At 47.3% G+C, this 17,149-nt stretch overlaps 2 protein-coding genes across 4 annotated transcripts in view; one reads left to right on the top strand and one right to left on the bottom strand.

Moving 5' to 3' along the window:
• ssp3 (short spindle 3) overlaps nucleotides 1-17,149 on the bottom strand; it is a 249,820-nt gene that overhangs the window by 46,640 nt on the left and 186,031 nt on the right. The window lies entirely within an intron of this gene.
• Nucleotides 1-17,149, top strand: part of LOC135896014 (basic salivary proline-rich protein 3-like) — a 40,790-nt gene that overhangs the window by 4,453 nt on the left and 19,188 nt on the right. The window contains exon 1 of one of the 3 annotated variants that reach the window (XM_065424398.1): nucleotides 6,561-6,902. The exons of the other annotated variants lie outside the window; for them this stretch is intronic. Within the exon in view, the coding sequence (XP_065280470.1) occupies nucleotides 6,654-6,902 (249 nt within the window). The 5' untranslated portion in view covers nucleotides 6,561-6,653. Of the gene's footprint in view, nucleotides 1-6,560; nucleotides 6,903-17,149 lie in introns of those variants that run through there. 3 annotated transcript variants of the gene reach the window in all.

Raw genomic sequence — 17,149 nt, forward strand, 5'->3', positions numbered from 1 at the left:
GTTAAATTTTTGCGGAAAATAAGTCCAACACAATAATCTCCCTCTGTGCTAGAACTGTGTCCAGCCATTGTAATTAACCAGCTTATACATAGCAATGTTTTTTTCTGCCAAATGTGTGAAGGTTGTAAAAAAAAAAGGCATTTACGCCGAAGACCACGCACCGAACAAGACATTAAGGTTTAGCGTTGCGTTGAAGGCACCATAGGAAGCGGACGCGATGAAAGAAACCCACAACGGCGAAGCAGGCGTCGCATATCGATTGTGCACGAGATGAGACCAAAGGAAAAACCATTGCCATTCGTAAACCCTCTAAGAAAGGATTAAATAGATTTAGCTTAACGCTCACCGTCCGTTCCGCTCAGACCAGTGCATGCACCACAGTGTGGGTTGCGCAGAGCTGCTCAGCAGGGACGCCAATGTACGTGCGCAGAGCACTCGTGCTAGCAGTGGAAGCCAGAACGCTGCCATAGCCATGGCAGAGCCGATTGAGTGGAGGGTGACGGCGCGTTCATTTGGCTTCGCCTCTTTTGGAGCCACTCCGCGTGCGCGTCCATACCATGACAACACAACAACGCCGACGGCGGATTAACAACGGCGCTTCGAGCTTCCCGCATAGTTGCTATCTCAGTAAAACTCCGATTCATTTGGAATGCAGTGACCATACAGAAGTTACGTGGACATGTGCCGTTCCTTCGCTCCCGCGAGTTTATCCCGAGAATAGAGCGTAAACTTTTATTTCGAATCAGCAAGATTTGAGTCCGGCGTCTTTTAGTGGGTCTGGGCTCCCGCCGCGGACGCGGTTCCGAGACCTTGTCTCGAAGCGGCTTCCTCGGCTCGCTGGACGGCCCAGAGTTGTGCTGTCAGGTCAGAGCTGAGCAGTGCGGGCATCCAGCGTGACTGGAGGCTGGCGGTGGAAGAGACGGAGGTGTCGGCACTGCCCGACTTGTTTGTTAGGTCCCGACACTCCCATACCATGTGATTTAGTGTGGCAACCTCGCCACACGATGTGCATCTATCTGTTTGTAGTGTACATGTCTGGATACATGGCGTCCATGAGTCTGGGGTTTCTGTAAGAGTCTGTTTGTAATTGTCTGAAGTGTACTGCTTGCGTCCTGTCTAACCTAGCGTGAGGGAATGGGTATATGCGTCTTTGTAATTGGTAGTGAGCCGTGATGTCGTGAAAAGTGGTCATACGATCCTCCCATGCCCAGACGTTTGCAGTACCCCGCGGGGGCTCTTCCTCCGATGCTGCTCGGTGAGTCAGGTCTCGAGCAACGCCGTGAGCCGCTTCGTTGGGGGTGCTCATTCCAGTGTGTGCCGGGATCCATAGCAAATGCCTTCGGTTATCAACGTCGGCCTCTCCCTGGTGTATGGGATGTCGCTGGAGTATCTGATACGCCTCTTGCGAGATGCGCCCATTTGCAAAGTTGCGAATTGCCGTTTGCGAGTCGCAGATCACGAGAAAACTTCCTGCGATTATTCTAGTGAGCAGTGTTTTGTTACGTATAAGCAGTCGCCTTAAGGCTCGCTCACACTAGGCCGACCCGACACCGATTTTGGTCTGTCAGCTGTCAGCCACGGCGTTTTTTTCCTTCGTGTCAGCGCCTATGTCACACTGTACCGACGCCGACAACCTGCCGACGATCGGCGGAGAGCTCGGCGTAGGTATACAGTGTGACAGAGGCGCCGACACGAAGCTAAAAAACGCTGTCGCCGACAGTCGGCAGACCGAAATCACTGTCGAGTCGGCCTAGTGTGAGTGAGCCTTTAGCGATAGCACCCAACGACGCGATCAGCACTGGGCGCCGTTGGATAGTTGTCCCCAAAATTTTAAGCAGATGTGGCAAACCTCGTGCTTCGTAAAGCATGCTCTCCCGCAATAAAGTCAATGATGCGACGAAGAACGCTTCGCAGGAACCGTCCAATCCCGCTATATCCGCAGCAGCGACCGCGAAGTGGAGCTGTCACGGGGAAATGTTTACTCCGAGGCGCTTCTTCAAACAACAGGGCCAATTACCGCCGTGGTGCGACGCTCACACTCTATGAAGTGATAGAAAACCAGTTCTAGAGAAATGTGCAAAGTGCAGGGCGTTTCATAAAATGGAAAGATTGGCATCCACATGGACTGCACAGCGTGAAACCGCAAAAGAAACCCCATAAGGGCTGCTCATAAGGAAAGCTTCGCAGTTGAATCGAAATTCGGCCTGGTCCCGGGATCAAACCTGGGACTAGCGCCTTCCCAGGGCGGTCGCTACGTCATCCGAGCTAACCAGGAGGCAAGGGGGATTTGTAGGGCGAGACACAATAATTCGACAACTCGAAGCGCAAGTAAGGCCAGCGAGAACCCTCAAAGTGGAGAAGGTTCCAAGAAACGGAAAACTTGTCTTCCAACTGACAGTAGCTCGAAGCTACAAACAAACCTTACAGGGGTTTCCTTTCTGGCTTTGTTCTACTTTCGGGTGGGTGCCAGTTTTCGCCTCTCATCTGCACAGTGACCTACAACTATAACGGCACCGTTGGCAGTGACTCAAACAGTGCAGCGGAAGCCGAGGGAGTGTTTCTGTTAAAGCTTATCTTGCACCGTGGGCCTTTGCAATTATAGGCCGATGGACGTCGTGGCCCGTCCTTAAATGGGCCAATTTCTGATGCAGAGTATACTGCGACCACCACAGGCGTAGGGGTCTCAAAGCACCTTAGAGTTTTATGTACATCGCAAAAAAGGAACATGATGCGTTAAGCAGTCTTGATCATTACGCGGCTAGTTCCGGAAGCGCGTCTTGCACTACGAACACGAGGAGCTCACGAGGGAGTGAATTCTCTTACTATTCATCTTGTTCAGCTACTCGACGCGATTACTTACATCAAAGCCACTCGCTACCGGTTTACTGAGTGCGAAAAGCCGGTGAATATGACTTTGGTCAAGGAGCGATCATATATTAAAAATAAAATGTTACAACTACAACAACCACAGGTGTATTTTTTAAGGCATCTAACAAAGGTGCAATTCGTGCTCTTCGCCGTCATTTAAAGGGACACTAAAGGCAAATACTAACTCGACATGGGCTGTTTAAATACTATTCCAGAAAACTCGCAGCACTCGTTCCGTGCCAAGATGAAAACAAGTTAGGAGAAAATTGCATCTGAAGGGTCCGAATACCTCTAACGCAATTCAAACCCAACCGGGGAGTGGCGACGTTGCATAAGCCATCATCGCTTTTTCCGGCCGTCACTAAGTAAAACGGCGCCCGACTGGCGGCGGTACAGCACTTTGCAAAAAACGAAGAAACGCCCAGCCAGGGAGATACCGTGCCATGACAGAACGGTGGGTTCACCGCTGCAGTTGTTGTTTGGTCAAGTGACGGAGACTGTTCGGGAATCCCGCGACATCACACGGAAGTGTAATTCTCTGTTTATTGCAGCATGCTCGAGTTTCGCGAGCCAGCAAAACCAGTGCAGAACTACGCGATAACGAAACTATAACAACGAAACTAGATTATGAAACGCAAAACGAAACCTTTGGACCACCCGCGTCGCTGTCAAGGATAATGTCCATTTCTGAAAATGAAATAGAACTGGACAAGTAGAATTTTCTTTCGTCATATAATGCACTACAATGCATTACAATGCACTACAATGCAAGCGAGTGGATGAGTACCAGTGACAAAACTTGAATGAGGAGTTCCTTCGTCATCGGGCAAATGCTTGAATGTTCTGGACGAGTATCTAATCGCGTCCTGCATTTACCTCAATTTCTCGATTACTAAGGTTCTATTCGCGATAATATCAACGTTTTAGTGATTCCCGAGCACTAATCTGCCACTTTACCTTAACATTTGCCTTTAGTGTCCCTTCAAGTCTCAACATGGAGGATTCGATGTCTCCTCACCTGACGCAAGTTATTGCCTCCTGCAGACTATTCATCCGAACAAACATCTAAATCTCCAGCCAAAGGTTACTTCGTATCCCCGCAATATATACAGTACGAAAAAATATAATCAGGACACAAGGTAGGTACACTACGATACAAGCGTTTTTCACACAAATGGCTTCACACACCGCGAGACATAATGTATAACTTGACCGCGCGCTTTAAGTTTAATGAAACATTACCACATATCAAGAAATTTGCAGAAACACCGAGTTATTCAGGTTTGGGGACTCACCTTGCCCACAAACAATAATCGATCTTGCATGCATTTACTTTCTTTAACGACACGGTCGTGGCGCGCGAGTGGTATTCGCCTATCAGCGTGGCATAGTGTTCCTGACAAAAGAGGGGGTGAGCGCAGAAGCGTATGCAACACTGACAGCGATTATTGTTCGGCGACAAAATATACCCGAAAGTGTGCAAATGTCTTTTTTTTTTACTTCTTTCTTCGAGGTGTGGCCTTGGCCTCAGTTCTGACCTACCGGTGAATTTAAGAAGACTAAATAATCACGCTCAGCGAGCTCTACAACAAAGAGACATCAGGAGCGGCTTCCACGAACATTTTATAACGAAAATGACATAGACTTTAAAAACGCATTCTTAAATGTTCCCTAGACAACTCCTAGTCGGCAATGGAACGCATTCCTAAATTTGTTATTATTTTTGTTATTAGATTTTCGTGAAAACCGCCCCAAGACCAGAGAATACCCCTTCCGTTCTCACACTCGACACGTATTCGTCCATTTTCCAAGTCTGAATCGGCAGAGAAGCACATGAATCGCCCCTCCACCCCCCTTCCCCACCAAACCCCAATTTCACGTTCTTTCTCCCCCCCCCCCCCCCCCCAACACACATGCACCACATGTGGACTTATGGAGAACAGATTTGCAATATTTTCTGCGCTTTATTCCTCAACCGAGGACCCAATCGCCATTTTGTTTGGCTCCTGTACCTGCAGCCGCATCTCGTTCAGTACCAGAGCATTACTTCTGCCAGCCTTTAGCAGTCACTACGAAAACGACAAGCGCCATCTGTGAGCCTTGTGGTGCGACACCTGCAGCCCCCTCACGCGCTCCAACGCTCAGAAGGCGTACCCAATTTTTTTCTTTTTTTTTCTGTCTTCGTCTCTACAGCCTTCAGTCAGGCACCGTAAATTCGGCGCAGGCTACAAAAATTCACGACCTTGGACAGCTCCTGTCACGGGCGAAGTACCGTGACAGGAGTGCCGTCAAGTACCGAAGTACCGTCAAGCTTTCATTTACAAAGAACCACCCATAAAGCTTTTTATTTTTTCTTGCCCTTCGGAGAGGCCATCAGCAAATCCATACGTAGAGTATGAGTATGTTATTATTATTATTATTATTATTATTATTATTATTATTATTATTATTATTATTATTATTATTATTATTATTTCACCATGCGTTCTCCGGGGTATCGACAGAGCGCCAGCGAAAGTAGTGCAAATTCCTGGAGGTTGTCCCGAGTGTACCGTGTGTCTCAGCTTACCTTAGCCAAGCTGTTCAAAAAAAGAAAAAAAGAAACACGATGCAATATGCAATGACAAGACTTGCGGTGTTCGGTCGTCAGAGATCTGAATACCGAACGCCGTAGGTCTTAAAATCATATATTGCACCGTGTTGTTTAAACTATTTTTCCTTTCTTTAGTTGAACTGCTTGGCTAGCTAACGTTAGCTGGGGCACCCTATGTACTTCGCTGCATCTTAGTGTTGCTCAGCGCGAGTCGTCAGTAGGCTGTCCACTGCTTCACAAAGTTTGTCTTGCCTTCACCAAGAGCAACGATTACTGTCAGCGAAGCGGGCTTTATCCGAAACGGCAAATGCACGACCACAATTTAAGCGCTTGCTGCGTTTGGGATAGTCCGCGGCCACCGACCAGCCGCACAGACGCCGATTAATACTCCTGTAAACTGCAACTGGAGCATGCTCGTGTTTTCTGTCAGCAAACACAACGAAACCTTCAAAAAGCGGCGATGCGTCGGGGCTCTTCGCCGTAGGCCAGCCCAATAACGTAACCGGGGAAGCCACTTCAGCAGCGTCGCGAAGAGCAATACCCCTGCAAACCGCGAACATCGGATGGTGTCTTTTTCTGCTGACAGAGTCTGCAACTGACACCGTTTTCACTCATGTCAGGTAGCAAAAACTCGAACAACGATTGCGGATTTGCAACATCACGCGTCTGCACGACCGCACTGAAGTATAACCTCACATCAACGCCCTCTCTACGATCATCGCTACATATAGGTCTCCGTCCCAGACGCCTGCGCAGCGGCGTCGGAAGAAGGAAGACTCAGAACGATAAGTCCATCGCCCGCTTACGGTGTGCTCCCACCGCCACGACCAGCGTTAAAGCTGTAACCCTAATACCACAGCGGCACGATGAATGTGCCAGTACCACCAAGGTCGCCTGAGCGCGCGAACCCGACGAATCGAAGAAATCAGAAGTTCAACGCCGTCTTAATGCACGCGAGGCGGACGTTCGTAAGTGCGGCATTACGTCATGCACCAATAGATTGTACACGCGACGTACGGTACAAGTGCCCGAGGCCATGGCGCACGCCGCGGCTCCATCATCAGATGCAGCAGGAAGCATGGGCATCGCGCTGTTCCTGCGGCCAGCGCGGTGACGACGAAGAAGAGCGAAGCCGAGCGCGGCCTTGGTCGGCCGCCGCCAGCGACGCTGCTTCAGCAGGCCGGCCGCCAGGATGGCGTTCAAGTTACCCGCGTCGATGACCGCGAGCACCATGGGCTCGGACGAGGAAGACTCGGACGTGTTGCCGCCGCCACCGAAGTCAGTCATCGAACCCAAGCTCATTGCGATCGTGGTGGTGGTGACCGTCGTGACCTCCGTGGTCGTCTCGGTTACCGTGGCACTCATCCTGAACGCCGTTGGAGGCGGTGCGGCGAATGGCACCGGGAACGCCACGAACGCCCCCCCGAAACCTCCCGGGCAGGTAGGGCGAGGACGGGCCGCGGAGAAGCGAAGGGCTCTAGGCGCACACCAAATAGAGGAGGCAGGCCTGCCAGCTTTGAGGTTAAAGAAATACTGCAGTTGAAACACCGAAGTACTAAATTTTGGTTCGAAATGCTAAATATTGCTTTACTAGATAAGGTGTGGACCGTTTATCTAAATAATTCCCAGCTTCCGCTCTCCAGGAACGCTGTAAAAAGTTGCACTTTAAATTCGCAGCCGCAATGGTCTGGGTCACGGACGAAAATATACTTGAAGTTTATTCATGAGAGAATTACCTGCCAGCGTGCGAAAAAAAGAAGGACACTTAAGCTTCGCCTTTAAGAGTGGAACGCGATAGCATTCAAAGGTCCGTGACTGCTTCTCGCGCTTCCCGGCAACTGCAGCTTATGTAAGCGTAATGTTTACCGGGAAACGCTGGCGGCGAACCATGAAGCTCGCACGAAGGCGAGCTTTTTGGTAGAAACGCGGCTTCTTGCGTGGGCCGCGATGGGATGGATGGAAGGTAGAAGCGTCCCCTTTGAAAAGGGGTGATGGCAGCTGCCACCATGCGCAGCTTTTTATTTTTGTTTAATTGTGTTGCAAGTTACTAAAATTCGCCATTTTCTTCAAATACTTCTTCCTACACTTTTAACCTTATGTCACCTCTGCTTTTGAGCCACCAATCTTCCAATAGCTTTTCGTTGATTTCCACCGCATATTTCTTTAAATGGCTATTGCTATCTCTAAACCCTAAGGCCTCGGGAAGCGTGACTGTGCCCGCATCGACATCGGGATGGATGCCATCACATTTTAGTATGAGGTGTTCTATTGTTTCTACAGATTTACCACACACAGTACACGTGTCTTCTTCTTCGTTAAATTTCTTTTTATAGCTGCGCGTTCTAAGACATCCTGACCTAGCTTCAAAGAGTAGGGCAGTGCCTTTTCAGTTATCATAAAACGCTTCCTTCCTGATCTGCTGTTTCCACTATCAATATAGTTCAACACTATGCTTCTTTTCCATTGAATTTATTCAATTTTTACCTTCCGCGTTTTTGGCCTGTTTAATGCTGTCTTTCTCCGTCCTCGTGTCTGGCATACTTACAGGTTAGCTTCCTAGGCCTTTTCCTCCATTGTGAGTCAATGCTCTTTCTGTATAGATATTTAAATACATTAGCTGCCCACCTGTTATCGTCCAATTTCCTCAGGCGTTTTTCGTAAAGGATTTTAATCTGAGCTTCCCGTGCTTCGAACGATGCCTAGCCCACATCCCCCTGCACTGCATCGTTTGTGGTTTTCCCGAGGGCACCTAGTGCTAATCTTCCAACAGCTCTCTGATTTACTTCTACTCTCGACTGAACTTCTGCCCTTAAGCACAGGACCGCATTCCCGAAAATAAGCCCCGGCACCATTATTCCTTTCCAAATGTATCCGCCGCGATGCGGCGGAGGCGAGCGCCATCTGGAGCTGTTGCAAGGAACTGGGTACGTCACTTTATGGCTTTTGAGATTTGCGAAAAGGGTTTGTGTTTTGAGATTCCGCGTAACAGAATTACGTTTTCCCGTACATTCAAATTACAATCCAACGCTATCATGTCTGTAGGTTGTGTGTAAGTCGTACTTTACGATTTCTAGCTCTTACATATTTTGCCTTGAGAAATGCAATTAGTTCAGCAACTTCTTTGCGCTACATGGAAGGTCGTCGTGGTTCGGTATGCGTGGTTCGAAATGTTTTTTGACGAAACGAAGGTCGGCGCTGGTCACGGGGCCCTTAACCCTGTCGCGTTATTATGGTTGGCGTTATCACATATTCAGTGGAGTGGGTGGCGCTGCTGCGGGTACGCGTATGAACAATCGAACAGGCCAGTTAAATCAAGCACTGAAGATCGGTCGGCAATTGTGTATGTATTTCTTCAAATTGATTCTGCCCCAAGATGCCCACAAATAAACAGAATATCGTAATACCACAAGCACCTGTACCATAATAGACACAGCTCCATGTCATGATCTTTTACAATGACAACGTAAATGTTGGCACCTATGCAGAAGATATATGGAACCCACAATGGGTCCTGTAAGGACTTCGCGTGGACATGGTTGGAATCGCAAACTTATTAAATGGGAAACATGCCTGCGTCGAGAACATCTGCTGGGTCAGACAATGCGCCGGAAAAAGGGCCTCTTGGATTAGAGAAACCATTTGGAAATTTTCGTCTTGTAAACTTGTTGCATGGGTCTTGTATGTATTCACACATTTCTAAGAGAAGTAATGGTATTAGCGATAAATGGCACCTAGGACTTTTCTCGTCTCGGCTGCCCACGGTACAGCTCGGTGAAGACGTGAAAGATATACTAGCAAAGTTCCCAAGCTCACATTTGTACCACACAATCCCGATATTCTATTAAAAGATACTACTACTACAATATTTAGAGGTCTTTGATTTCTGAACCAAATAGGTGACCATAGAAACGCCGGCTGCTGAACGTTGCAACAATGAAAGTAGCCTGAAAGTAGGGTTTTTCATTTTCTTCATGGGCTTTCTTTCAAGCTTGGGAAAAACTTGCGTAGCACATATAGAGCAACAAAAAAGATGGATCGGCAATTTTTCAGAGTGGTCCACAGTTTTTTCATGCACACTTTTCGTATGAATATCATATTTAATGAAGTTGACTAATTAATAGTGTGTAATTACGTTATTAGGCAAAATAAAGACTAATTGTCGGAATTGCTCCAAGCGACGACAAGCCTTACCCTTGTTATGCTCAACTAAACTACAGCCCAAACTACGTAACACTCACATATTTGTTTACATTTTGGCACAAGTTACGTGCGACACAGTGTATATCATTACCAGCCTATTTTTATGTCAATTGCCCCTGTCCAATGCCAACCGATCCCAACTTCAAATTTCAATCCCAACCTGCAAATTTCCTCATTTCATAACTACCCCCCCCCCCCCCAACTAGTTTTCTGTCATCCTAGACTGCGCTTCCCTTCCCTTGGCACACATCCTCTAACTGAAATGGTCCACCGGTTACCTTCCCTACGCATTACATGGCCTGCCCAGCTCCGATTTTTTTTTTCTCTTACTGTTGACTAGAATATAGGCTATCCCCGTCTGCTCTCTGATCGACACCGCTCTCTTCCTCTCTCTTAACGTTACGCCTAACATTTTTCGTTCAATCGCTCTTCGCACGGTCCTTAACTTATTCTGGAGCTTCTCTGTCAATCTCCAATTTCTGCCCCATATGTTAGCATCGGTAGAATGCAATGTTTGTGCACTTTTCTTGTTCAACGACAGCGGTAAGCATCCCAGTCAAGATTTGGTAGTGACTGTCGTATATGCACTCCAACCCATTTTTCTTCTTCTGTAAATACTTCTGATGATCATGGTCCGCTGAGTACCTGACCTAGATGAACGCACTCCTGTACAGAATCTAGAGGTTGACTGGCGAACATGAATTCTTGTGCCTTTGCCCAGGTTACTGAATATTATCTTTGTCTTCTGCATGTTAATCTTCAACCCTACTTCTACACTTTCTCGGTTAAGATCATCAATCATTTATTGCAATTCATGTCCCGTTTTGCTGAACAGGAGCTTTCTGTTGCTGAATACGTGCTGCATAAAAGTATTTTTCTAGCGTTAAAGAAGCCTCAGAATACACGCAAAATTGCCGGGCGATTGGCCGCTCGAGGCCCTTTGCGTGTATTCACGGGCTTATCACGAGAACTCAAATGAATATTTCACTAAATTAACAAGGTGTTCCTGAGCAACTGTCGGAGTAATTACATAATGGCACATATTGCAATTTACGAACTCTAGCCGGAGATTCAAGAGAACAGACTGATGGGCTAGTTGTTACTGTATAACCTGAGGCAAAGCGTCAAATATCACGGAGGACAACAGAAGGGAGCGCTGTGTCTTCGTTCCCTTCTGTTGTCCTCCGTGACATTTGACGCTTTGCCTCAAGCAGCTGGTGACTTCGAAAGCCACACGCACTTGGAACGAATTCTGAGGATGACACCAGTTTCGAGATATGTGTTACATATGTTTGCGACGACATTCATTGGTGTCCTAAGTAACGTTACAGCTTCAATGCATAAAGAGGCGTTTTGTTAAAAAAGTAAGTAGAACAGTACATTTTTATCGCAAGTTTGACAGCGCTTATCTAAATACTGGTGCCATTTTCAGAATTATTTCGAAGTGGATGTGCCTTGTAAAATTCCTGGCTTAAATTCGTATGTTGTGCAATATGCACGCTAAAATAATTCGTGAAAAGATTCTTCACGAAATGTTGCTAATTAGTCAATCATGCATTTCGATTTCCAATGTTATTAATGTCTGCATTTTCGAGTAATCCAGCTCAACGAGTAGATTTGTGCTATTTGACGCAGAAGATTTTTAACATTTCTGTAACATTAAAAAAAAGAAACGCCCATCACATCTCTCAATAAAACGACCCCGACGGCATCCCGACCACGAGCATTTTGTCATTCATGCATGTCACATCATGCAAAAACTTAATATATATATATATATATATATATATATATATATATATATATATATATATATATATATATATATATATATATATATATATATATATATATATATATATATATATATATATATATAGAGAGAGAGAGAGAGAGAGAGAGAGAGAGAGAGAGAGAGAGAGAGAGAGAGAGTTAAAGAAACGACCAAGACTGCATCACGGCCCCACGAGCATGTATGAGCAATGGTTAGTCCAAATGTCGTGCCAATTTATTCATGTCATGTCGCGCATGCATATCCTAATATATATTCAGTTAAGGAATTAAACGACCACTAGACGGCACCAAAAAGAGAACACACCTAGTGGCACAAACGTGATGTCATGCCATGTATGCGTGTCACGCACATGCTGAATATAGCCATTTAAAGAAACAACCACAGCGGAATCACGAGCAGCTCATGTCATGGCGTGCACGTCATGTCACGCGTAAGGAACCGGGTGTGGATGAGTTTGTACCGGAGGCGCCTCCACGCGGCGCCGCTGCGCATGCAGTGGCATGTGGCGGCTGTGCAGGGTGCAGAAGAAGCGGCGATAGGGTGCCTCGATGCGCAGAGCGCGGGCATTGAGGCACCCTACAGGCGCAGCAGCCAGCTACGTTGGGTGATCATGTTCCATCGTCTATGTTTTGTGTTGACGAAATGCCCCGTGGAACCAAGTCCGTACAAATGTGGCGTTTTTGGGCGCATGAAAAGTTATTCAAACATGGCTTAAAAGGCTTAAAAGCTCCTCGGGAAGCCAGTTCCATCGGTTTTTATCGCAGCCTCTCCAGCTCGAATGACGGAAAGCCTGGATGTGCGCGGCCCGCAGACAACGCTACGTGCATTTCCCACACTGCTCAGCTTTTGACGAGTTGTTCTAACAACAATGAGGGAGCCATTCATTCGCAATAGCTTTGTATTCCATAAAAATTGTGAGTCTTCGCCTCAGCAGCTGTGTTGCTCCGGAGCTTGGGCACGAAGGCGAATATGTAAATTTCCATCTTGCCGCTTCTCAGCGACGCTCTTTTTTTTTTTTTAGCACGATTAGCATCATTGGAGAACTTCAAGCACTTTCAGGGGCTATCGGGCGATCTAACCGTTTTTCTACCAACTTGGGTCACAGGGTAGTCCATGATCAAATGGGCGAATTGCTGTGCTGAGGGAACAGGGTTCAAACCAACTGTCGCACCAAGTTGTGTCAATGCGTACGTTTCAATGGGCATGTGCCGCTCTTCAGCGAACCTCTTCCAAGCCTAAGTGGGTCCGTGGATATGTGCCACTGAGTATGTGCCGCTCTTCAATGAATTGTGCTGACACCAACTTGGGTCACTTTGCGCCATCGCGTATGTGTTGCTCTTCAATTACAATGAAATTGTTAAATATGTATCCGCTGCTGGGCAGAATCTCCCGCTCATCGTATATACTCAGTCTCTCTGAACATATATTCACACACATGCTACGCGCGGACATCACGGTGGCGCCACTAGGTGGCGCAGCGTGACCACTGGGAAGCGAGAGAGAGAAATCCGGCTGGATACACGTCTCATACTTAACTCGTCTGTGCGGCGGCAATACGATGTGTCGCCATATTATTTCAATGCTACCGTCGCATTAACGTAGACATTCATCCTGATGCGGGTTCCGCGTAATTTTCTTTCTTTTTTGGGGAGGGGGGGGAGGGAGGGGGGTACCTTTTATTTTCTGGCACTCCCAAGCTTTGGCTGCGGCTGGTACACGATTTGTATGCTCTGCATTGACGGCAAACGCCAACGCAGCGGCGTGTTCACACTCGCTGCTGATGCCAGCCATACGCGCTCACTGGCCACCGATGGCGGTTTTCGTCGGGTCAAGCTGCGCGACATAGACCAAGACTTAAGATTGGGCTAATTCCAAAGACAATAAGGTGAGAAAAGCATCGAAAAAAAAAATCGGACAAAAGACTAAAAAAAAAAAAGAGCACAGCATACGTTTCACTTTGTCCGTGCTTTCTGCGCTGCATCGCTAGTCTACATTCATTAAATACACGACAATGTTACCGTCCGTGCACTGCAAAACTACGGGAACTGCTGGAGGAATAGTAATAGAGAAGCTGTTGCTTACATCTAGCTCCAAGTCTTAGCTTGCCGCGGTGAGCACTGTTCTGCGAGAGGCATTTGTAGCGCAATTTGCACTAGCTTATCTTTTTTGTACAATACCTGATATCATGAATGTGACCTGACTCGTGCAAGCTGCAATTCCTCTCTAGCGTAGACGCATGGAAATGCACTTTCCAGTTAGTGAGAGCTCGGAAACCACTGTGGAAATCACTGGAAGCGCCATGCGTGCGCCTGCAGCACAAGGCACTGCTCTAACAGTTGCCGTCGGCGGCTCAGGTTTACTACGGCTACCCGATGCGTGTACCATTTCATCATCATCATCAGTATGGCTATGCCCACTGCTGCGCAAAGGCCTCTCCCATACTTCACCAACTACCCCGGTCATGCGCTAATTGTGGCCATGTTGTCCCTGCAAACTTCATCTCACCCGCCCACCTAACTTTCTGCTGCCCCCTGCTACGCTTCCCTTCTCTTGGAATCCAGTCCGTAACCCTTAATGACAATCGGTTATTTTCTCTCCTCATTACCTGCCCTGCCATGCCCATTTCTTTTTCTTGATTTCAACCAAGATGTCATTAACTCGCGTTTGTTCGCTCACCCAATATGCTCTCTTTTTATCCCCTCTTAACGTTACACCCATCATTTTCCTTTCCATAGCTCGTTGCGTCGTCCTCAATTTAAGGGGGGATGCTAGGCTCAAGAGTCAACTTTTGAACTACTGCATCAATTTTTATCAAATTTTCAGCGACTGTTTATAATCTGCTCATTAGAATATATTCAAAGTTTCAATGCGCTAGCTCAAACAGACAAAAAGTTATAGCTCTCATATTCAGCAATCATGTGTCTCAGCTTAGGAAAACTATCATTTCAAAAATAATGGAGATATATCAACTGTTTGTAATAAGATATCTTCTAGATGGTTCATACTGCAAGATAAGACCGCTCGCATGCTTTTTATGCAATTTCTGTAAAAATGTCATCAATCTAAAAACAAAGTTCAATTTTTTTTGTTGTCATTACATGTCAGACATCTCAAAATATTTTCTGTTAGAAACTATTTAACACCCTAAAAAGTATCTTATCTTGTTCCTGAGAAAATTTCAGTCTAGAAACCACCTTGAAAGCATTTTTTGGCAATGTAGTTTAGAAATGATTGTTTTCCTAACGGTTTTGTTTCCCCAAAAAGTGCAAACTCAGAAAAATGAGTTCAAAGATTTGAGAACAAGCTATTTTATTTTGTGGTAAAAAAAAATTAATCAAAGTGCCCTGCTCCATAGGTCGGGCCCTCATCTTCAACGCGACGCTGTTCTGTGGCAATTGCTTCAAGCCTTCTTTTCTTTTTCTCAACTTTAGAGCTGTCCATCGCCCTTTCCTTCGCTCGGGCAATGCTTTGATGGGTTGCTTGTTGGACGTGCTTCATCGTCTGGACTCCATGTTCTAGTTCCAGCTTGTCAAATACTCTCTTGATGCCACGTGCACCCTCATTAAATTCTAGTACAGCCAAGGCTGCTGCAGTCTCCACGGTTCTCAGGGATGCGAATCGGGTCTTCGGGCACTTCTTCCACACTAGCGCATTGAAAGACTCGTTTGCATTCTGTGTCTGCATTTTTGAGCATCGTGCAAGGAGCTCTGGCTTACTAAGCCGGTTGTAGAGAGGCACAAGCTCTTTGGCAACGTCTCTGCTGAAAGCTGGACGATGGGGTCTTGGCACTGATGGCTTACCAGCTTCAACTAGGGCTTTGTGCCGATTGTAGTGGCACCATGAGTCCTCACCATGTGGACAAGCGTCATGTCGTGGGACTTCGTCCGTCGAGTAGGAATGGAAAAGTGTCGCAAATACTCCTCGTTGCATTTTTGTCACATCTGGAGCATTTTCTTTCAGGGCAGATGCATAGTAAGCAGTGAGTTTTTTTACCACGCTTTGCGTCAGCTTCCCCTTGCCTCCTAGACCTTTCGTCGTTTTCTTTAGTTTTTCAATTCCAGCATAAACACGTTTTGCGACATGATTTATGCAGTCTTCCTTCACAATCTCTTTATCATACAGCTGCAGGCTGGAGACATGCAGGAATGATTTGCTGTCGCCATCACAGAGCACTGTGGTGTATTGCATGTTGTGAAGCTCCTTAGAGCGACTGAATATTATGCCTGCAGCTTCAACTTCCATAGCATTCGACGATCCACTGAAGTTCTTCTGGCAGACCTCACTGTGTGCTTTTTTCCAATCTTGATGTCCATCCTCACCTTCTTTGGGACCATAGTTGCAGCCATGGCAATAGTTGCATTGCACAGCAAAATCCAGCACCAACCCAGTTTCCAGCTCGATAGCAATGCCGAGCCCAAAGTGTGAGGTGTGGCCGCATTTATGCCAAGTTCCGTCATAACTTACACACACGTCCAAAAGTTGAGTGGAGCCAGCAACGGAGTTGATTGCCCTCACAGCGGCTCCGGCTTCGCGCATGACATCAGACGCAACTTCCATAGCGGCTCTGTGCACCTTCTCCGCTACTGTCTGGTATGTTTTGTGGTGCATGGGCATTGGCGCGTCCATACCCGCAAAAAAGTTTGCCATGGTTTTGTAGTTCATGCCGCAGTTACGGCTTGCAACCACGAGGCGCAATGAAAGCTCAGGCTGCCGACTGGACTTCACAGGTGGAGCATGCGCGGCCTTCTTGACTTCACCACACCATCTACACATCACGACAAACTCCAGATTCACACCCGCACCGATTTCTTCCAAGTCCAACGACTGTCCGTGACAATGCGGGCACAGAAGCGATGTTACCACCGCCTTGATGGCTGTAACTTTTACAAAACGGTGGCCGCTGGGCTCCGGCGTTTCCTCGCTTTCGTCGGCAGGACCCTGGCAAAGTAGCGCGACCTTCCTTTCAAATGTCGTCAATTGGCACTCACCACCATCAGCAGAACCAGTAGACATTTCCATAGGTGACGAACCACCATCGGAGCTCGTAGGGTTCGCATCAGCCGCCGGCAGCAGGCTTGGGCTTGGCGAACGCACAGGCAGACGCTCACTTGCTGGCGGTCGCCCAGTGCTGTTTAGGCCTCTCGCTTTCGTCGTGCGTTTTCGCTTCCCGAAGCTTTTCCGTGTCGAAGCCTTCGTTGCGGGCATCTTCGGGTCACCCCACCGGCCACCCGATGATCGCAATAAGCTCACAGAAGGAAGATATAGCAACACATAGCAAGCGTCGAGCGCAACCAAAGCAGGAACGACTCCAAATGGCGCGAAAACAGCGTTGGGTGGTCACGTGGTACATTTCCGCCAATCCGAGCTCCTGTTTCAGTTTGCCACCCACTGCTTCGGTTCGAGCTCCTGTTTCGGTTTCTGCGGCCAGTAATATGCCTTTCTTTTTTAGTTCTTCGATAGTTGCCTTGCATAGTCTCGATGGAAAGTATTCTGTCACTAAACAGCACGAAAAACAAACTTTCTATCACAGGCATTCACTTCACGTTCGGTTTTTTGCCCGCACCGCGGCCGCGTCTTGAAAAGAGCGTTCACAGACGCCTTCGACGGCAAATGCGCCCCACCGCGTCGTGAAAAAAATTATTTCCTTCTTTTCTACTTCTCCGATAACAACCAAACCTGGTGAGAATATTTTT

This window comes from Dermacentor albipictus, chromosome 1, assembly GCF_038994185.2.
Source record: "Dermacentor albipictus isolate Rhodes 1998 colony chromosome 1, USDA_Dalb.pri_finalv2, whole genome shotgun sequence".
NCBI lineage: Eukaryota > Metazoa > Arthropoda > Arachnida > Ixodida > Ixodidae > Dermacentor > Dermacentor albipictus.